We start from the raw sequence: 24,421 nt of genomic DNA on the forward strand, positions 1-24,421 counted from the left end.
CAGCTCGAACCAGTCTGCCCATTCTCCTCTGACCTCTGGCATCAACATGGCATTTCCGGCCACAGAACTGCCGCTCACTGGATTTTTTTTCTTTTTCGGACCATTCTCTGTAAACCCTAGAGATGGTTGTGCGTGAAAATCCCAGTAGATCAGCAGTTTCTGAAATACTCAGACCAGCCCTTCTGGCACCAACAATCATGCCACGTTCAAAGGCACTCAAATCACCTTTCTTCCCCATACTGATGCTCGGTTTGAACTGCAGGAGATTGTCTTGACCATGTCTACATGCCTAAATGCACTGAGTTGCCGCCATGTGATTGGCTGATTAGAAATTAAGTCTTAACACACAGTTGGACAGGTGTACCTAATAAAGTGGCCAGTGAGTGTATTTTGGAAATGTAATTTGATGTTTTTTTCAGACCAGTGCCTTTTCTGTCCATTTACTGTGTGTAAAATTGTGTTTAGGCCCATTCATTAGTGTGGTTTAAATAAGCAAATATTCTGTTTACTACCCAATCAATATAATTGCTTCTTGCTGGTATCAACATTATCAAATGTAATATATTGTCATAAAGTCTTTCACATTGCACATTTTTAAAATAGAATTTGATGATATTATTTTCTCTGCCATTAGGTTCTAAGCTTCTTCTATCGTTGGGTGCTTACTGTTGGTTTGGTGGTTTTTGCTTTTTGGCCAGTGCTCATGAAGTTGTGGATTAAAAGAAAGGTATAACGAAAAAAACAACATTTGTATGAACCATTGTCCCGTTTACTGTTCCGAGTATTTGTATAATACATGGTAAAACAGTTCATTAATTGTCTAGTATATTTATCAAGAGACTCATTTTCGAGTCCAGTTAGACACTCATCCCGACAACGTTACCATCCTTGGTTTTTGGAATGTTACGTGTCCTAGACTATATTATCAGCAGCCTACACTACCTGTTGTTTGTAAAGCTTTCTTTCCCGTTCATTTGCTTCCCCTGCAGAACCGTGCTTAGAAAACAGTAGGATTGATTTTGCTGTTCTGTCAGTTCTTCTCGAATACATGATCTCCCACAGTGCTCTTACCGATATTTCCTTTTTTTTGTCCTTTTGCAGATAACAACTGTGAGTTGGGTTCTCTTATGCTTGCTGCTGGCAGTGTTTCCCTTGATGCCTGTTGTTGGAAGGGAGCCCAATATCACTCTGGTGTAAGATCAACATTGTCTTCTTAAAAGCTTTATATCACATTTAGTATGCACTGATTCAGCGAGCCTTGTCAGACACGTGAGCGATTGTGGCGTCAGGGGGGAAAGAGGATGTTTTTCAATAATGAAACGACTTTCTTGCTTTGATTGAGCTCCTGATGGTTATTCCATTGTGCTTAAAATAATCTTGAATCATTTAGAATCTGGCGTTTTTAGCTTGTTTGTTTTGATTTTGTTTGCTTGTTTATTTCATTATTATTATGATTATTATTTTTTTATTTGAGACCGACAAACAACTTGCGCCTTTAAAGAAGCCCTGCAACTTTTCTTATATACAGTAACTGCACCCCCGCCTGATCACAGGCTGCATTACATTTACACATTGTGTAATTAGTTCTTGGTCAGCCTCTTTATTCAGATAACACCTTGATTCCTAGCCTTCATCCTGCACGTGAGTCCTCCATCTTCTGCCATAAATCCCATGATACATCCCTACAGCATCACATGGTCAGCTCGAGCCACTACCATCTCTATTTTCTGAGGGGATACTGTGATTAGCCAATCCTATAGCATCTCCTAAATAAAATAGATTCTAAATGTATAGTGAGGGAGACTAAACTGTGAGCTCCTAAATTGTAACTATGTGACGTTGGTAGAGAAATGAACAGTTCTGTTGAGATTCCAATTAGCCAAATCACTCGGATTTCACCAGGAAATTCAATTTGCAGTAAATTCATCAATGTCCCTTATTTTTCTCTGGAGTTCACTCACCTCCGCCTCTCACTGACTCCCATACTGTCCTTGGTGCTTTGTCTTACCGCCGTGGACTCCATCTTCACACTAGGCCGGGACTTCTTACCATGACCATGATCACGGCCAGAAATCCTAACCTAGCTTGGAGATGGAGTCCGTGGCGGCGGTAAGAAGATGCACTAAGACTCATATTGTGGTACAATGAACAGCGGAAGTCGCCAGTCAGATGAGTATTAGTTTTTTTGTGTTTGTTTCCTAAACTTTTGCCAACCGCTGGAGAGAAGTATATTCAGTCTTATAATCAATTTTCAAATGAAATGGAACAACTACAGATAGTAATAATAGCTAAAATAATATATATACTGTATATAATCACTGGAATTTTTATTTAAACTAAAGACCGCCTCCAATTGCTGCTGCTCCATTGAGTCTGGAACAATTTCAACTTTTATATCTTACTTCTCCTTCTTTCCAAAATGCCACTTTTCCCTCCAACCAACTGGGCATACAGTGGGTACGAAAAGTATTCAGACCCCTTCAAATTTTTCACTCTTTGTTTCATTGCAGCCATTTGGTAAATTCAAAAAAGTTCATTTTTTTCTCATTATTGTACACTCTGCACCCCATCTTCATTGAAAAAAAAGCAGAAATATAGAAATTTTTGCAAATTTCTTAAAATTAATTTTAATTTATTAAAAAAGAAAAATTGAAATATAACATGGTCATAAGAAAATTTTTGCACATTTATTAAAAAATTATTTTTAGGGATCCTCTGCCATTCTTCCTTGCAGATCCTCTCCATTTCCATCAGGTTGGATGGTGAACGTTGGTGTACAGCCATTTTCAGGTCCCTCCAGAGATGCTCAATTGGGTTTAGGTCTGGACTCTGGCTGGGCCAGTCAAGAATGGTCACAGAGTTTGTCACGGGGGCTTAGTTCAACTAAGGCTGAAATACCCGGGGCCCCTGTGGTGTCCCTTTACTAGGGGAAACCCTGTCTGACCCTCAACCCAGGGTTTTTGCTGAAGGTGCAAATGCCTGAGCCTCCGACCTTTCCTTATCTCCTGCTCAGCCCTGCACTTAACCCTCCACCCTCCACCCAGTGAGAAGTCACCACCAAAGCTCCCACACCAATAATGACAGACAGGGAGAACTTAAACTGCACTGCGCCGCACACACACAGGAATAAACAGCAATGTGAACAGGGCACAACTAAACACAAATATGGGAAGGAGAAAGGATAACGACGGATCATACGACACCAGATATGAATCTCTCTCTCTAGAACACCTCCACTCCAGACCGGAACCACTTGGTATGAAACACAAGCTATAATCGGCGACGCCCATAGGCCAGCATGACTATTTAAAGACCGTGGGCGTGACTAACCATCCAACCTGGTCTCCAGCAGGATTAACCCCCGAGAGCCTGAAGATCAGGCCGGCGCCACTGAGGCTATAGTGGCTGGAGGTGGAACTACCTCTGCCTGCCGGATGCTGTGGTGTGAACAGCGTCCGACATGACAGTACCCCGTCTTCTACGAGGGACCCCAGGGCCCTCAAGACTCATAGGACCCGGCTTGTCCGGATGACGACGGTGAAAAGAACTGACCAGCCGATCCGCATGTATGTCTGAGGCTGGAACCCAAGACCTCTCCTCTGGACCATACCCCCGCCAGTGCACCAAATACTGAAGAGTACGGCGTACTACTCGAGAGTCCACTACCTTGGCGACCTCGAACTCTAACTCGCCATCCACCATGACTGGAGGTGGCATCGGCGTCGTGTCCACCAAGCCTACCACCTTTTTCAATAAAGCCCTGTGAAACACGTTGTGTATCTTGTACACCGCGGGAAGTTCCAACCGATAAGCTACTGGGTTAATGATGGCAGAAATCCTAAAAGGCCCAATAAACCTTGGACCCAGTTTTAAAGAAGGGATTTTGAGTTTTATGTTCTTCGTAGCTAACCACACCCATTCACCCACACACAGGTCCGGACCTGGCACGCGTCTACTGTCAGCCACCCGTTTGTACCTGGCACTCATGCTCAACAAACGCTGTTTCACCCGCCTCCAGACTGATGACAATTGGGCTCCTAGCTGATCCTCCTCCGGGACACCCCCGGAGTCACCCTGACGTAAGGTACAAAACTGAGGATGTTGACCGTACACACAAAAGAATGGAGACTCTCCTGATGACTCTTGGCGGTGATTATTTAATGCGAATTCGGCCAGAGGAAGGAAAGTAGACCACTCCTCCTGGTTGTCGGACACAAAGCATCGTAAATACTGTTCTAGATTTTGGTTCATGCGCTCAGTTTGTCCATTAGACTGTGGATGAAACGCCGATGAATGTGACAACTTGATCCCCAACCTTGAGCAAAAAGCTTTCCAAAACCTCGCCACAAATTGCGTACCCCTATCAGATACTATGTCAGACCGTACTCCGTGGAGTCTGACCACCTCCTTCACAAATACCTGAGCCAACGTCTTAGCATTGGGCAAAGAGGACAACGCCACAAAATGCGCCATCTTTGAAAAACGGTCAACCACCACCAGGATGACCATGTTCCCTGCCGAGGCTGGCAAGTCAGTGATAAAATCCATGGAGATTTCTGTCCATGGCCTATTGGGTACCCCCAGAGGCTGTAGCGTGCCAGCAGGACGGGTTCGGGGTGACTTAGCCCTAGCGCACGTGATGCAAGCTGCCACGTACGAGACCACGTCCTGCCGGATTTTGGGCCACCAGAAACGACGCGATACCAGCTCTAAGGTGCCCTTCACCCCTGGGTGACCAGCCAGTACCGAATCGTGGTGTTCCTTCAACACCTTAGGCCGAAGATGCAGGGGTACAAATGATTTGTTGGCGGGAAGTCCTGGTGGTACCTCCTCTTGGGCCTCGGCAATCTCCGCCTCTACCTCAGTCGTGAGAGCCGAGACCACTACCCCTTTCTGGAGGATGGGTACCGGCTCTTCCCGAGGTTCTCCCCCCGGAAAACACCTAGACAAAGCATCCGCCTTGGTGTTTTTAGCCCCGGGACGGTACGTCACAAGAAAATTGAAACGAGTAAAAAACAATGCCCAGCGAGCCTGCCTAGGAGACAGACGCTTGGCCGACTCCAGGTAGAGCAGATTCTTATGGTCGGTGATAACTGTGACCTGGTGAGCCGCCCCCTCCAAGAAGTGTCGCCATTCCTCAAAAGCCAGTTTGATGGCCAACAACTCCCTGTTGCCGATATCATAATTCCGTTCGGCCGGCGACAACTTCTTGGAGAAGTAGGCGCATGGATGCATCTCGCTCAAGGACGAGCCTTGAGACAGTACTGCCCCCACTCCCACCTCCGACGCATCAACCTCTACCACAAAAGGTTTAGACACGTCTGGTTGCACCAGAATGGGGGCTGAAGCAAAACTATTCTTCAGACGCTCAAATGCACGTATAGCCACCTCAGGCCAGTTCGCCAGATCGGCACCCTTTTTTGTCATGTCCGTGAGCGGTTTGGCGACAGTCGAAAAGTGTTTTATAAATTTCCTATAATAATTCGCAAACCCAAGGAACCGCTGGAGTGCTTTCAGACTCTCCGGCCTCTCCCATTGCAACACCGCTTGCACCTTAGCGGTGTCCATTTTAAAACCAGCTGCGGACACAATATATCCCAAAAAGGGCAACTCCTGGACAAAAAATAAACATTTTTCCAGCTTAGCATAGAGCTGGTTCTCCCGGAGCAACTGTAACACCTGCCTAACATGCTGCAAATGAGTGTCCCGATCGCTAGAATAAATGAGGATATCATCCAGGTATACAATCACAAATCTCCCCAAGACATGAGCAAAGACATCATTAATAAAATGTTGGAAAACGGCAGGCGCGGTGGTCAACCCAAACGGCATAACCAGACTCTCAAAATGACCCTCAGGAGTGTTAAACGCCGTCTTCCACTCATCCCCCTGACGGACCCTTATGAGGTTATACGCCCCCCTGAGGTCCAGCTTGGAAAACCATTTTGCCCCCGCTACCTGGTTGAACAAATCCGGGATCAACGGCATTGGGTAGGGATCACGGATAGTAATCTGGTTTAACTCTCGGAAATCCAGACACGGGCGTAACCCCCCATCTTTCTTCTTAATGAAGAAAAACCCCGCGGCTACAGGCGAGGACGAAGGCCGGATGTGACCTTTGCTCAGACTCTCCGCGATGTAGTCTTTCAGAGCTTGTCTCTCCGGACCAGAAATATTAAACATCCTGGCCTTAGGTAATTTGGCCCCGGGTTTTAACCTAATAGCACAGTCATAGGCTCTATGTGGAGGCAGTTCTGAGCAACCCTTCTCAGAGAAAACATCCGCGAAATCCTGCAAAGCCTCCGGCAGGCTGGGCGTCACGGCGGACACAAATGTGGCCAAGCAATTGTCTTGGCAGAAACCACTCCATTGTACTATGTCCTGAGTTTTCCAATCAATTACCGGGTTGTGCCTGGACAGCCATGGAAAACCCAGGACCATTTGAGCTGGGAGATTACGGAGGACCCTACATGTAACCGACTCAGAATGTAGGACCCCAATGTGGAGTTTCACCTCTGCCACAAACTCAGTAATCTCCCCTTGAGGGAGGGGAACAGCATTAATGGTCACCACCTGTATGGGGTGAGGAAGTTTTTCAATCTTAAACCCGGCGGTGTGTGCAAACTCCTCATCTATGAGATTGGTGGCGGAACCGCTATCCACAAACACTGATATAGGTAGCTCTCTGCCGGCGACAATAACCTTGGCAGGGAGCATACATTGAGATACCATCATGGAGGATATGCATACGCTCAGTTGGGTCTCCTCCATACCCTCTGAGCTTAACAGTTTTCCGCCGGTGTGACCCTCTTAGGTAGTACCGGGCAAACGTTAACATAATGACCTCCTTTACCACAGTAGAAACATGCTCCGGACTTCCGGACTCCCGGAGCGCGAGGCTGAACCTGTGCCACGCCAGCAATCTGCATAGGTTCAGGGGACTCATCTACTTCAACCACACCTGCACCTCTGTTTTCCCCCAGAGGTAGCGTCTCCTGTGCCCCCTGACGAAAACGGCGATCAATACGTATCACCAAACTCATGGCAGACTCCAATGATGCAGGAGTCTCATACATCAGGAGGGCTTGTTTCACCCTCCCTGATACCCCATGAATAAACTGGCTCCGCAGTGCTGGGTCATTCCACTGTGTGTCTACAGCCCAGCGGCGAAATTCCGAACAATAGTCTTCTGCCAAGCGCTCCCCCTGGCGGAGGGCGCGGATTTTAGATTCCGCTAGAGCCAGTCGGTCAGGGTCATCGTAAATGAGCCCGAGGGCAGAAAAAACATTATCGACCGAATGAAATGTAGCAGAGTCAGGTTGTAAGGAAAATGCCCATGCTTGGGGGTCACCACTCAGTTATGACAACACTAGCCCTACTCGCTGGGCCTCATTACCTGAGGATATTGGCCGCATGCGGAAGTATAATTTGCAGGCCTCCCGAAATACGACAAATTTGCTGCGATCGCCTGAAAATCGTTCTGGCAGCGGAAACTTCGGCTCTGCACCGATACCTGCAGATGCCGTTTGCACCTTTGCTACTACCAGGCCCTGCTGCTGAACTGCCCCATTCAACTCGGAGACCTGTATGGACAGCGCCGCCAACTGGCGGGTTATGGAATCTAATGGATCCATGGACTCCTGAAAAAATGTGGGCCGATTATAATGTCACGGGGGCTTAGTTCAACTAAGGCTGAAATACCCGGGGCCCCTGTGGTGTCCCTTTACTAGGGGAAACCCTGTCTGACCCTCAACCCAGGGTTTTTGCTGAAGGTGCAAATGCCTGAGCCTCCGACCTTTCCTTATCTCCTGCTCAGCCCTGCACTTAACCCTCCACCCAGTGAGAAGTCACCACCAAAGCTCCCACACCAATAATGACAGACAGGGAGAACTTAAACTGCACTGCGCCGCACACACACAGGAATAAACAGCAATGTGAACAGGGCACAACTAAACACAAATATGGGAAGGAGAAAGGATAACGACGGATCATACGACACCAGATATGAATCTCTCTCTCTAGAACACCTCCACTCCAGACCGGAACCACTTGGTATGAAACACAAGCTATAATCGGCGACGCCCATAGGCCAGCATGACTATTTAAAGACCGTGGGCGTGACTAACCATCCAACCTGGTCTCCAGCAGGATTAACCCCCGAGAGCCTGAAGATCAGGCCGGCGCCACTGAGGCTATAGTGGCTGGAGGTGGAACTACCTCTGCCTGCCGGATGCTGTGGTGTGAACAGCGTCCGACATGACAGAGTTGTTTTGAATCCACTCCTTTGTTATTCTAGCTGTGTGCTTAGGGTCATTGTCTTGTTGGAAAGTGAACCTTCAGCCAAGTCTGGGGTTCAGAGCCCTCTGGAAGAGGTTTTTATCCAGGATATCTCTGTACTTTGTCACATTCATGTTTCCATCGCCCTGTCCCTGCAGCTGACAAACACCCCCATAGCATGATGCTGCCACCACCATGTCTCACTGTTGCGATTGTATTGAGCAGGTGATGAGCAGTGCATGTTTTTCTCCACACATACATCTTAGAATTATCACCAAAAATATCTATCTTCATCTCAGACCAAAGAAGCTTATTTCTCATAGTCTGGGAGTCCTTCATGTGTTTTTTAGCCAACTCTATGCGGGCTTTCATATGTCTTGCACCGAGGCGAGACTTCCATCAGGCCACTTTGCCATAAAGGCCCGACTGGTGGAGGGCTGCATTGATAGTTGACTTTGTGGAACTTTCTCCCATCTCCCTACTGTATCTGTGGAGCTCAGCCACAGTGATCTTGGGGTTCTTCTTTACCTCTCTCACCAAGGCTCTTCTCCGATGATTCCTCAGTTTGGCTGGACAGCCAGGTCTAGGAAGACTTCTAGTGGTCCCAGTTTTCTTCCATTTAATGATTAGGGAGGCCACTTTGCTCTTAGGAACCCTGAGTACAACAGAAATTCTTTTGTAACCTTGTCCAGATCTGTGACTTGCCACAATTCTTTCTCTGAGTTCCTTTGACCTCACGATTCTCATTTAGTCTGATATGCACTGTGATCTGTGAGGTCTTAAGGCCCCTTTACATTTAGCGATGCACCAGCAATCCGACTACGATACGACCCGGTCAGGATCACTGGTGCATCGCTAAATGGTCGCTAGTGAGCTGCCAAACAGGCAGATCTCACTAGTGATGTAGCGACGCAGCAGCGGTCGTTACTTACCTTTCACACGCAGCGATGCTGACGTCCTCCCGCCCGCGTCCACACGTCGCTCGTCGGCGCCAACAGGAAGCGCCCGACGAGAAATGGACCCGGCCGATCTCACGCGATCAGCGACAGACAGCGGGGGAGCCGGTCGGACATAAGTATCACACATAGCAATATCGCTGCTGCGTCACAAAATCGGTGACGCTTTAGCGATATTGCTAGCGATATCGCTATGTGTAAAACCCCCTTAATATAGACAAGACTTGATTTGTAAAGGCATACACCTATCAGTTTAAAAACAGCTGGACTCCAATTAAGGAGTAGAACCATATAAAAGAAGGATCGCAAGGAAATGGACAGCATGTGACTTAAATATGAGTGAGCAAAGGGTCTGAATACTTATGACTGTGATATTTCAGTTTTTCTTTTTTAATAAATTTGCAAAAATTTCTCCATTTCTGTTTTTTTCTGTCAAGATGGGGTTCAGAGTGTACATTAATGAGAAAAAAAATGAACTTTTTTGAATTTACCAAATGGCTGCAGTGAAACAAAGAGTGATTAATTTAAAGAGGTCTGAATACTTTCCACACCCACTGTATACCGCAGAATTTCTTTGCTGGCATTATTTTTTCTCCTCTATGAAGTTGCCCAGTGTATACAAGACCGTTTCATAGAGGTGAAAAAGCAAATGTCCACAGAGGTCCTAGCTGTAAACTTGCTGAGCATATTCTCCTTAGATGAGATTTGTATAATGTGAACATGCTGAGAAACTCAACCGTCACTGCTATTGGAGTGCTGGAGAACTGAAGAGCTTGGCAGCACTGGAATTCCAGTCCAACTGTGTTAAATATGATTCGCTATAAGGCTATGTTCACATGTGTTTTTTGTTGCATTTTGTTATGCAAAATGAAAGCTGTTTTTTACAGTACCAAAAAAATTAACTGGAGTATAAGTTAGTTTGCATTCAAAAGAGTAGCATGTTCACACTGACCATTAAACAGACAAATTTCAAGACAGAAACAAACACCGTAAACACGGATTTTAATAATAAAAAAAAAACCGTAAAAGCCATCCCACCAGAGTTGAGGCAAACCACAGTCGGGTTGATCATAACCTCTAATTTTAACCCCTTTCTGACATTTGACGTACTGTCCCGTCCATGTGCCCTGGGCCTTAATTCCCATGGACGGCATAGTACGTCATACGCAATCACCCGTCCTCATGGTGGGAGCGCTGCTGTTCGCAGCCGGGTGTCAGCTGATTCTCACAGCTGACACCCGGTACTAAGTGCCAGGAGCTGTCACGGACTGCTCACGGCACTTTGATCCACGGAACACTGCGATCAAACACAAAAAAAATCAATATTTATTCCATCAATAAATAAATGTTTAAATGAAAAAAAAAATCTAAACAATAGAAGTACCCATATTTAGTATTGCCGCGTCCGTAACGACCCGACCTATAGAACTGGCGAAAAAACCCAATGCTTTTTCATCATACAGCCGAACAAAAAGTGGAATAACACGCGATCAAAAAGACGGATATAAATATACGTGGTACCGCTGAGAACATCATCTTGTCCCACAAAAAACAAGCCGCCATATAGCTCCATCACCGGAAAAATAAAAAACTTATAGCTCTCAGAATAAAGCGATGCAAAAATAATTATTTTTTATATAAAATAGTTTTTATTGTATAAAAGCACCAAAACATAAAAAAAATATATATAAATGAGGTGTTGCTGTCATCGTACTGACCCGAAGAATAAAACTGCTTTATCAATTTTACCACACGTGGAATGGTATAAATGTGTCATCCCCCCCAAAAGAAATTCATGAATTGCTGGTTTTTGTTCATTCTGCTTCCTAAAAGTCCCGCAAAAAAACGAGACCTCACATGACTCTGTGGGCCTAAATATGGAAAAATTATAGCTCTCAAAATGTGGTGATGCAAAAACTATTTTTTGCAATAAAAAGCATCTTTTAGTTTGTGACAGCTGCCAAATATTAAAACCCGCTATAAATAGTAAATCAAACCCTTCTTTATCACCTCCGTGGGGAAAAATAATAAAATAAAAATATGTATTTGTTTCCCTTTTCCCATTAAAGGGTCAGGGTTGGGGCTAAAATTAGGATTAGGGTTGGAATTAGAGTTTAGGGCTGGGATTAGGGTTAGGGGTGTGTTAGAGTTAGGTTTTTGGTTAGGGTTATGGTTAGGGTTGGGATTAGGGTTAGGGGTGTGTTGGGGTTAGGGTTGGAGTTAGAATTGGGGGGTTTCTACTGTTTAGGCACATCAGGGGCTCTCCAAACGCAACATGGCGTCTGATCTCAATTCCAGCCAATTTTGCATTGAAAAGTCAAAAGGCACTCCTTCTCTTCCGAGCTCTGCCATGCGCCCGAACAGTGGTTTACCCCCACAAATAGGGTATCAGCATACTCAGGACAAATTGCTCAACAACTTTTGGGGTCCAATTTCTCCTGTTACCCTTGAGAAATAAAAACTTGGGGCGAAAAGATCATTTTTGTGAAAAGTATGATTTTTTATTTTTACAGCTCTACATTATAAACTTCTGTGAAGCACTTGGGGGTTCAAAGATCTCACCACACATCTTGATAAGTTCCTTAGGGGGTCTAGTTTCCAAAATGGTGTCACTTGTGTGGGGTTTCCACTATTTAGGCATATCAGGGGCTCTCCAAACATGGCATGGCGTCCGATCTCAATTCCAGCCAATTTTGCATTGAAAAGTCAAACAATGCTCCTTCCCTTCCGAGCTGTGCCATGCACCCAAACAGTGGTTTCCCTCCATATATGAGGTATCAGCGTACTCAGGACAAATTGTACAACAACTTTTGGGGTCTAATTTCTCCTGTTACTCTTGGTAAACTAAAACAAATTGGATCTGAATTAATTTTTTTGTGAAAAAAAGTTAAATGTTCATTTCTTTTTAAACATTCCAAAAATTCCTGTGAAGCACCTGAAGGGTTAATAAACTACTTGAATGTAGTTTTGAGCACCTTGAGGGGTGCAGTTCTTATAATGCTGTCACTTTTGGGTATTTTCTATCATAAAGACTCCTCAAAGTGACTTCAAATGTGATGTGGTGTCTAAAAAAAAAAAAAAAAGGTTTGGTAAATTTTGTTGTAAAAATGAGAAATCGCTGGTCAACTTTTAACCCTTATAACTTCCTAACAAAAATAAATTTGGGTTCCAAATAGTGCTGAAAATTCAAAGTTGGAAAATTGTGAAATTTTCAAAATTTTTGCCAACTTTCCGTTTTTTTCACAAATAAACGCAAGTCATATCAAAGAAATTTTACCAATATCATGAAGTACAATATGTCCCGAGAAAACAATGTCAAAATCACCAGGATCCGTTGAAGCGTTCCAGAGTTATTACCTCATAAAGGGACAATGGTCAGAATTGTAAAAATTGGCCTGGTCATTAACATGCAAACCATCCTTGGGGTAAAGGGGTTAAAACCTTACCATGTGTTAAAGTGATGTAAGTGTGAATAAGGGCAGAGCAGAACGAGGTTCCGAATGGAAACCCAGCAAAGGGGATGCCATATAGATGTTATGTCCAACTCAAAGAAAGGTACTCGAAAGTGTGAACATGCTCCTATTTTGCATCCATACCAACTTCTTTTGGTTAAGTTTCAGGTTTCTGCATTCAGTGCAGGTAAGTGTGTGGCCTTCCTTTCTTTGAGCTGTTCATAACGTTTATATAGCTTCACATTTACTGGGTTTCCATTGGGCAGGGCCGGTTTTAGGCAAAGTGGGGCCCTAGGCAAAGTTTAAAAAGGAGTCCTAAATGCTAACATATTGCACATCACACGGAAGCATTTCAATTGTATTTACATACGCTGAGTTCAGGCCGCTAAATGAGTGTGATCGACAATATCTTGAAGTCGTTCAACACTTGTTTCCCGGCCTCTTTCCACATCTGAGAAAGAATGATGGAGACAGAACAATCACTAATGGATCATTAAGAGATCACCATACAGTATCATGTTATCAATAGCACATCTACAATTTACACCCCATAGTCCTCTATATAATATAATGTGCCCCATTGTCCTCCATATAGTATAATACACTCCTCATAGCCCTCCATATAGGATAATACACTACTCATAGTCCTCCATATAGTATAATACAGTATAATATACTCCTCATAGCCCTCCATATTTTAAAATACACTCAGTCCTCTATATAATATAATACACTCCTTATAGTCCTCCATATATTAAAATGCACTGCTAAGTCCTCCATATAGTATAATACACTACTCATAGTGCTCAATATAGTATAATACACCCCAGTCATCCATGTAGTACAATGCACCCCATAGTTCTTCATATAGTACTAGATTATGGCCCGATGCTATCGCATCGGGAGGATGCGATAGCATCACACCTCTTGCCATGTTAACCCTCAACACACACACTCCTCAACACACACTCCTCTCACCTTTCACCATCTCCACTCACTCTTTCACTCCACATACGACCCCTTCTCTCACTCCGTCTCTCATACTCACGCCGTCATCGCCGCTGCTCCACGATCCCCGACATCTTCCGCCGGCGCCATCCTGGATCCAGACGTTGTCCACGCCGGCGACATGTTCTTGCGGCGACGTCATCTTGAGTATCGTGAAATCCCGCGATAGTCAAGATGGCGTCGCCGGAAGAACATGTCGCCGGCGTGGACGACGTCGGGATCCAAAATGGCGTCGGCGAAATCTCGCGAGTTTTCGCCGACGCCATTTTGGATCCCGACGTCGTCCTCGCCGGCGACATGTTCTTGCGGCGACGCCATCTTGACTATCGCGGGATTTCGCCGATCCAAAATGGCGTCGCCGCAAGAACATGTCGCCGGCGTGGACGACATCGGGATCCAAAATGGCGTCGGCGTAATCTCGCGAGATTTCGCCGACGCCATCTTTTTGGATCCCGAGTCGTCCACGCCAGCGACATGTTCTGTGGCGACACCATCTTGAATCTCGCGGGATTTCACGAAATCCAAGATGGCGTCGCCGCAAGAACATGTCGGCGGCCTGGAGAACGTCTGGATCCAGGATCGCGGCGGCGGAGGAAGATGTCGGGGCAGCGACGATGACGGTGTGAGTATGAGAAATGGAGTGAGAGAAAGGAACGTATGTGGAGTGAAAGAGTGAGTGGACGTGAGTGGAGGTGAAAGGTGAGAGGAGTGTGTGTTGAGGCGGTGTGGTGTGTTGAGGGTTAACATGTGCGTGTGTGTGTGTGGTGACGTCACCGGTTACAACTGGATGGAAGTTGTTACAACCGGAAGCTGCTTAGGGCATTTATTATTATAGATAGATTATGGCCCGATGCTATCGCATCGGGAGGATGCGATAGCATCACACCTCTTGCCATGTTAACCCTCAACACACACACTCCTCAACACACACTCCTCTCACCTTTCACCATCTCCACTCACTCTTTCACTCCACATACGACCCCTTCTCTCACTCCGTCTCTCATACTCACGCCGTCATCGCCGCTGCTCCACGATCCCCGACATCTTCCGCCGGCGCCATCCTGGATCCAGACATTGTCCACGCCGGCGACATGTTCTTGCGGCGACGCCATCTTGAGTATCGTGAAATCCCGCGATAGTCAAGATGGCGTCGCCGGAAGAACATGTTGCCGGCGTGGACGACGTCGGGATCCAAAATGGCGTCGGCGAAATCTCGCGAGTTTTCGCCGACGCCATTTTGGATCCAGACGTCGTCCTCGCCAGCGACATGTTCTTGCGGCGACGCCATCTTGAATCTCGCGGGATTTCACGAAATCCAAGATGGCGTCGCCGCAAGAACATGTCGGCGGCCTGGAGAACGTCTGGATCCAGGATCGCGGCGGCGGAGGAAGATGTCGGGGCAGCGACGATGACGGTATGAGTATGAGAAACGGAGTGAGAGAAAGGAACGTATGTGGAGTGAAAGAGTGAGTGGACGTGAGTGGAGGTGAAAGGTGAGAGGAGTGTGTGTTGAGGCGGTGTGGTGTGTTGAGGGTTAACATGTGCGTGTGTGTGTGTGGTGACGTCACCGGTTACAACTGGACGGAAGTTGTTACAACCGGAAGCTGCTTAGGGCATTTATTATTATAGATAATGTATTCCCCATAGTCTTCAATACAGTATAATGCAGCCACCCCACACAGTATAATGCAGCCGCCCCACAGTATAATGTAGCCCCACCATACAATATAATGTAACCCCCCATAGAATATAATGCAGCCACCCTCTTATAGTATAATGCAGCCACCCCTTAGAGCATAATGCAGCCACCCCACAGAATATAATGAAACCCCTCATAGAATATAATGCAGCCCCCCTCATATAGTATAATGCAGCCCCTCCATAGAATACAATGTAGCCCTCCTCATATAGTATAATGCAGCCCCCCATTGAATATAATGCAGCCCCCTCATAAATTTTAATGAAGCCCCCATACATTATAATCTAGCCCCCATAGAATTTAATGCAGCCCCACCATAGAATACATTGTAGCCTCCTCATATAGTATAATGTAGCCTCATCATAGAGTATGATGCAATCACCCCCCATAGAATATAATATAATACAGCCTCCCATAGAATATAATGTAGCCCCCAATATTATATAACACAGCCTTCCCCATAGAATATAATGTACCCCCCATGGTATATAGCACAGCCACATAGTATACAGCACAGCCCCACATGGTATACAGCACAACCCCACATGGTATACAGCACAACCCCACATGGTATACAGCACACCCCACATGGTATACAATACAGCACCACATGGTATACAGCACTGCCCCACGTGGTATACAGCACAGCACCATGGTATACAGCATAGCACCACATGGTATATAGCACCAGGCTTGGACTGGCCCACAGGAGGACAGAAGAATCCTCCGGTGGGCCCTTGTGTAGGATCAGCAGCACTTCGGACAATATAGTTGAATCACTAAGTACAGACAGTGGCAGCATCTTATTCATTTAACTTTCTACCCAGTTCATTGTTAAATAAATTTGAGATTGAGGATAATGTCACAATTTCATGTAGCTGAAAAGTGGGGCCCTGGAGTTGGTTACCGGTGGGCCCTTGACACCCCAGTCCGACATTGTATAGCACAGCACCACATGGTATATAGCACAGCACCACATGGTAACTTAGCGGATTGCAGACCCCTAAACTGACAACACATCTAGAATTAGCCTTGGGACGTGCCTACGATGCCCTAGACGCCTCGGCACAGCCAAATAATTAACTAAGCCTAAAGAGAGAAAGAAGAAAGCTAAACTGCCCCGGAGTAGACCTCCAAAAGAATAGATAGCCCCCCCGAACATATATTGCCGGTGAGACAAGATGAGGCACAAACACAGGCAGAAAATATAGTAAGCAAATGATGGGGCCCAAACTGTCTAAATAGACTAGGACAGGAAAGGATACAATCTGCAATCACGCAAAAAACCCTAAGAAAAATTCCAACACATCTGATATGCAAAAATACTGAGGCCACACGACCTCTCTCCCACTAAATCAGAACTCTGGTGTAACTGGATGCAAACAAAAGATACTTATATAACAGGGGATTAGAAATACTGCAAGGCTGACATAAGCTGTGGCAAAAGAAAGTCCAGCACAGGTCCCAGCAGGGAACCAGGCTGGGCTCACACCAGCAAGGCAGAAATCAGAGAAAAGTAAAAAATGGAGCAGATGTAAAAAGATTCAGGCAGATAAATAACTTATCTAAAAGGTGCAGGACAAAGCAGGAGGCAAGCAGACTTCCAAAATGCTCAGGAAGAAAACTAAATCACCAGCAAGAGCTGAGGGAAGGTTGCTCACTTAAATCACTCCAGTCTGTAACACCTGACCTCCAATCATCCTGCTCAGGTGATTGACTTCTGTCTGCCAGACCAGCTCCATTACCAGCAGCAACCACCAGAGGGATCCCAAACTCAGAAGCCAGGTCAAACGTGTTCACAACACCCCACATGGTATATAGCACAGCACCACATGGTATACAGCACAGCCCCACATGGTATATAGCACAACACCACATGGTATACAGCACAGCACCATGGTATATAGCACAGCACCACATAGTAAATAGCACAGCCCCATATGGTATATAGCACAGCATCATGGTATATAGCACAGCCCCACATGGTATACAGCACAGCCCCACATGGTATATAGCACATCCCCACATGGTATACAACACAGCCCCACATGGTATATAGCACAGCACCATGGTATATAGCACAGCCCCACATGGTATACAACACAGAACCACATGGTATGCAGCACTGCCCCACAATCAAAAATCTGTTCGCTAAGCACCCTATCTTGTCTATATGCACTATTGCTTTTACTTGTTTAATTACAACAGGGTATATGTTCATTTTGGTTCTATCTTGGGTTTTGTCTTTTTTTATAATACTAGCAAAAACTGACATTTCAGAAATCTTATGCAGTCACTTGGTTTTCTTTCCCTGACTGAATTGAATACTGTCATGTTTTTGGAAATTGTTGTATGTCAATTCTTTCAGTGTTTTGCAGTGTTTTTATTTTCACCAACAAAAAAACAAAAGCAATGAGCAAGTGCAAAACAAAAACACAGCAAAAATGCTGTTATCAGTTTTAACAGGGTTTTTGGCGAAGAAAACACAGGCACAGCAAAACGTGAAGCTCATTTATTTTTGTGATTTTGTTTCTCCTGACTCCATGTACAGTTTAATTAGATTAGTGATAATTAAAGTATACAATGCCCAACCAATTCATCTTTCCCCTGCAGTTTTTACGTTTGCAATTGTACATTTTTTCATGACCGAATATAAGCTTAGTTCACGGTTGCGCTTCATACATACAGTGGGTACGGAAAGTATTAAGACCCCTTTACATTTTTCACTCTTAGTTTCCTTGCAGCCATTTTTTTTTCTTCATTAATGTACACTCTGCACCCCATCTTGATTGAAAAAAAAACAAATGTAAAAATTTTTGCAAACTTATTAAAATTTATTTTAATGTATTAAAAAAGAAAAATTGAAATATAACATGGTCATGAGTATTCAGACCCTTTGCTTAGTGTAGAGTAGAAGAATCCTTTTGAGCTAGTACAGCCATGAGTCTTCTTGGGAATGATGCAACAAGTTTTTCACACCTGAATTTAGTGATCAGCTGCCTTCTTCCTTGCAAATCCTCTACAGTTCCATCAGGTTGGATGGTGAACGTTGGTAGACAGCCATTTTCAGGTCTCTCCCGGAGATGCTCAGTTGGGTTTGGGTCAGGGTTCTGGCTGGGCCAGTCAAGAATGGTCACATAGTTGTTCTGAAGCCACTTCTTTGTTATTTTAGCTGTGTGCTTAGGGTCCTAGTCTAGTTGGAAGGTGAACCTTTGGCCAAGTCTGAGGTCCAGAGCACTGTGGAAGAGGTTTTCATCAAGGATATCTCTGTACTTGGCCGCATTCATGTTTCCTTCAATTGCAACCAGTTTTCCTGTCCCTGCAGCTGACAAACACTCCCATAGCATGTTGCTGCCACCACCATGTTTCACTGTTGGGATTGAATTGGGCAGGTGATGAGCAGTGCCTCACTATTTTTACAGGCATGAAAAAACTTTTTCTCCTAAATGATTTGATCAAATTTCTCTTTTTTTTCCCCCAAAAAATGTTTTCTGGTTTCTCAGGTCTTGCATTGATGGCCTAACACCTTGTATTGCTTTTGCTTGCAAGGTGAAAAGCAAAGCTGAAGTTTGGGATCCTGAAAAACTCAGCATAAAAGGCAGCAAAACCTGCGTTTTGGCTGCAGCTTCTTTACTGTCAAGGAATCAGGTGTTGACTGCAGAAAATAAACAGCAAAAAATCAACATGTGAACATAGCTTTAGAATTTAAAAGAAGTCTGTCAACCAAAAATGACAGTTTAAAATAAGTACTTATCCCCTTCATGGCTGTATCCATATGTAGATTTTTGATGCATTTTTATTCTGCCTGAAAAAATCTGGCTATGGCCAGAAATTTGCAGCTGAAAGTGCTCATTTTGGGGTGTTCTTGATGTTAAATCATTTTGTTCTCAATGAGGGAAAAATTGATGTAAAAATACTAAAAGAATTGACATTGTGTTTTAAAAAAAGAAAATGCAAGGAAAAAAAACACACTCTGAGATTTTAAAATCTCATTCATTTTGCTGTTATTGTTAAATGCTGCATTAAAATAATGAAAAAACTGCCCCAAAAATGCTGCGTGAACAAGCTTTAAGTGTTGTAATCACTGTCTACATTTAGCTGACTCTGAAGTTTAATCAAACATGCTAATTTTCATCCACAGTGCACTGGTGACATGGCCAAGAGGCTAAGTACACCCACCACACACTGATTTTGCATGCTCCTGTCTACCTGACTGGTGATTGATAGTGTTGACTTGCCTAAGCTTTCTCTGCAGACAGTTCCCGCTCCAGGCGAGTCAGCGCGGTGAAAAGTCTAAAAATTGGTAAATGCAAACACAAAATAATCTTGTCCATACAATTTGTTAATCTGGAGGATTTTCTATTTCTGAAACCGTATTCTTGAAACTCTGCAGAGAGCACAAATGATATTTTCCTGATGATCCTTCATTTTTAGATGGTATTTGGCTGAGGGATTAGGGCTCTTCCCTGAAGAATACATTTGTTAATGCTGCTATATTCATTATGCTGGCACTACTACATTTAAAGTGCTCCAAGATGCCCACATTGATTAGTGCCACAAATATTTTTCACACACAGACTAGTCACTGGCTCTGGTGGTGTTCTGTTAAATAAAAAGTTTACAATACATAGGAACATATTGGACAAGAAGCATGTGCATTGTTGCAGTAAGACAGGGTCATAAAACATATTCCGCAATAATTTATTTTATCCTAACACTATATAATGAGCACCAACTATTTTCATATTTCTAGCACTGATCTGTACACGCTTCAACATTGAAATTGCAACAGCAAGAAGTAAAAGTTGTGGATTTATGAAAATCACAGTATGGATAGACATGTTAATGATATGCAAATGATAAAAAAAATGTAAACAAAATTTTCAAAACATTTCAATTTATTCAGTATTGAGGATGATCGTCAATAATGGATTTTAGGCACTTGCCTCCTTAACCCTAGCCTGGTAGGCATGGCCCCCTCATCCGTATCCTGGTAGGCTTGGCCCCATACTTATCCTGGTATGATTGACCCCCATACCCGTTTTAGTATGCATGGTCCCATCCTTATCTTGGCATGATTGGCCTGCATCCCCCTCCTGGTATGCATGGCCCATTCTCCGCCCTGGGATGCATGGCCCCATCCTCTCCTGGTATGCATGGCTCCATCAGAAAAACATTTAAAAAAAAACAAAAAAAATTACACTTACCCTCCTGCAGCTGCCGATGTTCACGTGTGCCTGCTACTTAAGAGAATTGAATATTCACTGCATTCCACTCCCATGGGCATGGAAAGCGATGAATATTCATTTCTCTTAAGTAGCAGGCACACATGACCATCGGCAGCTGCAAACATAGTGAGTTGCAGGTTGTGGTGCAGCTAAGTAAATTCAACTATATTTGAAACATCTGAAATATCGAATGAGTGAGCTTGTGAGTGGTTTGTTCTAAGTGTGATCTGGCTTAAGTGTGACTTGTGATTCTATGACTTTGGATTTTGGGAATTTTAAAAGGAGTGACTTGTATTAATGTACAGCTTAAATTTGCTTGTTTATTCTCCTGTGTTGTGTAATCCCCATTAGTAAAATGTGCTCCATCATTGACAATGCCATCCAGTACATATTGTCATATTAATGCAATGTTTGACTAATCATTTGAGGGTGCATACTGCTGTACGAGATGTGTGCATTTTGTATATTTGGAAGCCCAGGTATTGGATCGAAGTGAACAGCTGGCAGCACTGAAATCTATATACAATATGGAAAGCAGTTTGCTGCTCACTGATCAGGTGTTCACAGGGTTAGATGTGGGGTAGGACAGTAGTGTGAGGACAGTGAAACAGCTAGCTGAGTGACAGTTAAAAGGCGTGTTAGAAGGAAGAGTATCGGTGAAGCCTATTCCTGGTATGACACACCTCAAACAAGTTTGCAATTTGTCAGATGAGGTGAGTGTCAATTTCTGGGGAGAATTGCTGCAGCAAAACATGTCCCCTGGAAGCAAGGGGATTGTCTGCTCCAGTAAAGGTATGGGGGAATATGAGTACAGGGAAGACCAGACAGATGCTGGTAATAGGAGATTTAATTATTAGGGCAACAGGTAAGGCAATCTCACAAAGATGGGGATCATCGAACAGAGTATTGTTATCCTGGTGTTAGAGTTCAACACATTGCTGATCAGGTTGACAGATTATGGTGAGGGGCTGGTAGGGACCCAGCGGACATCAGCACCAATGACAAAGTTAGAGATATGTGGAAGGTCCTTAATAATGATTCCAGGAATTTAGGCTATAAGCTAAGGCAAGGACATAAAAGGTTAGTATTCTCTGAAATGCAGCCTGTATCACATGCCATGCCAAAGAGGCAGTGGGAGATTAAAAGGGATATCTGTGACTTTAAAAAAAGGCATGTATTTGTTAGCAGAGGCAACTACTTGCCTATTATACCTAAGACTGGTCATTGAACGCTCCTGCCAGATATTCAGCTACTCCGTCAACAGAGCAGCACTTGACAGGGCGGGACTTATGGTGTCATGCTTATTGACATCTGTCTTCCCCCCAATTGGGCAAAAGAGACACAGTTGTCAATCAACATGACACCAGTAGTCCCGCCCTGTCAGCAGGAAGAGAAACTGCTGCTCTGTTGACGGAGCAGCTTGAATCTCTGGCAGGAGCAGTCAGTGAACGGCGCTGCGTACAACAGACAGGTAGTTACCTCCGTTAGCAACTGCATGCCTTTTGTTTTAAAGTCCCGGATATCCCCGTTAAGGAAGTGTAGGGATTCACATGGTTATGCAGTTTCTTTGTCCAAGCAGACAGATTTATTAAAGTTCATAAATCTTTTCTAGCAAAACAGATAAACAGCCTTTTGGCTTAAGGCAAAACAAAATAGTAGGAGAAGAAAGAAGGATCCAGCTTCTGATCCAGTCATGTGTAAAATGGATTTCTTTATTCGCAAAAGTTTAAAATATGTGACAAAAAGAAAAACAAATTCATACCAACAATCTAAAGTGTGAAGGGGGAACTTGGAAGTCTCATCACCAGATGCATATCGAGCGCTACCTAACTTTCAAAATAAGTTTAAGAGTCCCGGTAGCACTCAAAATGCATCTGATGATTATACCCCCAAGTCCTCTCCTCACACCTTAGAAAGTTAGTGTCCTTTTATTTGTCACATATTTTAACTTATTGCTAATAAAGAAATCTGTTGTACTTATACCTGGATCAGAAGCTGAATTCTTTTTTTTCTCCTGCATTCACTGGGCACTGAGCGTGGCTTCGACTGACGTCTTCCGTGATGATTGTTCCTTGAAAGGGTGATCTGGTCTTTTTCATTTACAAAGCAAACTAGTCCATATAGTTGTATAGGGCTCACTCATTCACAATATTGTCCACATTCTCACTACACAGTCTGACCAGAAGAAGAAGGTCCCTCCAGCTCCCTCAGAGACCTGGTCTCAGATATGTTGTTACCTCTACACACAAACCGTTATCAGCAGGTCAGCTGCCCTTTTAACTCAGCTGTACTTGATGGATTGGAGGATGAGAATGACCGGTGCCGCCCATCACTTACCAGCCACTCCTGACAGCTTACCGCTTTGCTGCTCCACTAAGTAATTCCTCTGAGCACGCTTTCTGGAGCCTTTTCGAGGTGTCATATCATCAAGGCCTGGTACCTCGGTGGTACATCACTCCATCTCAGACTTGTCGGCAGCATTTGTCATCTTGTCTACAAAAGTGAATAGGTGGCTCAAAAATTGATGTAGGAATTTACATAAGAAATTCCCATAATGGATTACGTGATAAGGGGTACTGGAGATTTGCAATCATATGTTACGTGCTTAACTGATCAGGAAGTACAATGCCGTCTCAATACACTAAAGTACCGAACATAATACCACAGAATAATCCTTGGAGAAGGACTGGTGTGAAGTTCACATATAAAGTCGTCTTCATGACGTTGCATGTATAACACTAAAGCTGGGATCACACATGCGAGAAACATGGCCGAGTCTCGCATCTTAATACCTGGCATTGCCGCCAGCACTCGGATTGGAGCGTGCGGCTGCATAGCAATACATGGAGCCACACGCTCCACTCCCAAGTTCCGGCGTCAGTGCCCAGTATTAACATGCGAGACTCGGCTGTATTCCTCGCATGTGTGATCCCGGTCTAACATATCCACCCCGTCAGTAATGTGTCTTATTCATGTATATCACAATTCCTGATTAAACTGCAGGGCATTAACCTCATGCAATCCTTTAATATTTCAACTACATGTGAGATTAAACGCTGCCGGATAATACCTATGCACACGTCATTACGTTACCTTACAGACACTTGAGACACATTTCTGCATTTTTTTACACCCCACTCCAAGCCCTTATTACATTGCCCCTATATACAACACTAGGACACCTTTGACACTGTGTTTTAGCATGATATTCACATTATGCGTTTTGTTATCAGAGCAAAGTAAAATTGTGTATGTCATTCAAACCTGATTTAACTGACTCATTACAGTATGTAATGCAGGGGAACGAGAACAACATATCAGCCCTCTATGAGTTGGTTTCATTGCTAATTTTCCTAATATTGAAAGGAAAGCAGTGACTATTTAGAATGGGCTGGTCAGTGTAATGGACACATTGGAGTGGACTCTGAAAATAAGTTCACGGGAGGTGTAAAAACAACTTGCTTCTTTTCTCTTGTACCTCAGTGTAGAACTCGGTTAATTGAGAATGAAATAAGAGTGTAAAATTAATAGGTATCTTTCCATGAATTCAGCCAATAAAGGTCGAAATATACTTGTTATGCCAACAGCAAAATATAAAAAGCACTCCTCCAAGTCACAAAACCCAACATGTTTATACATGGTCCTAAATAGGTGACCACACAAATAACTTCAGCTTTGCTATATATTTATTATTGCCAAGGGAGAAGGTGGGGAGAGCAGGGCTTTATGCTGAAGTTGGACCTACCATGTTATCCAGTCGTTGCAGGTTGTGTAACTACTACAAAACCACTTTCTGAGTTT

The 24,421-nt window shown here is 44.2% G+C and overlaps 1 protein-coding gene across 2 annotated transcripts in view; it reads left to right on the top strand.

Annotated features, from left to right (window-relative positions):
* Window positions 1–24,421, top strand: part of PIGN (phosphatidylinositol glycan anchor biosynthesis class N) — a 509,674-nt gene that overhangs the window by 285,987 nt on the left and 199,266 nt on the right. For both annotated transcript variants that reach the window (XM_073550192.1, XM_073550191.1), the window contains exons 17-18: window positions 635–727; window positions 1,102–1,193. In XM_073550192.1, coding sequence (XP_073406293.1) covers window positions 635–727; window positions 1,102–1,193 — 185 coding nt within the window. The remainder of the gene's footprint in view (window positions 1–634; window positions 728–1,101; window positions 1,194–24,421) is intronic.

This window comes from Dendrobates tinctorius, unplaced genomic scaffold (assembly GCF_039654945.1).
Source record: "Dendrobates tinctorius isolate UK_male_01 unplaced genomic scaffold, ASM3965494v1 ptg000163l, whole genome shotgun sequence".
Classification (NCBI taxonomy): Eukaryota; Metazoa; Chordata; class Amphibia; order Anura; family Dendrobatidae; genus Dendrobates; species Dendrobates tinctorius.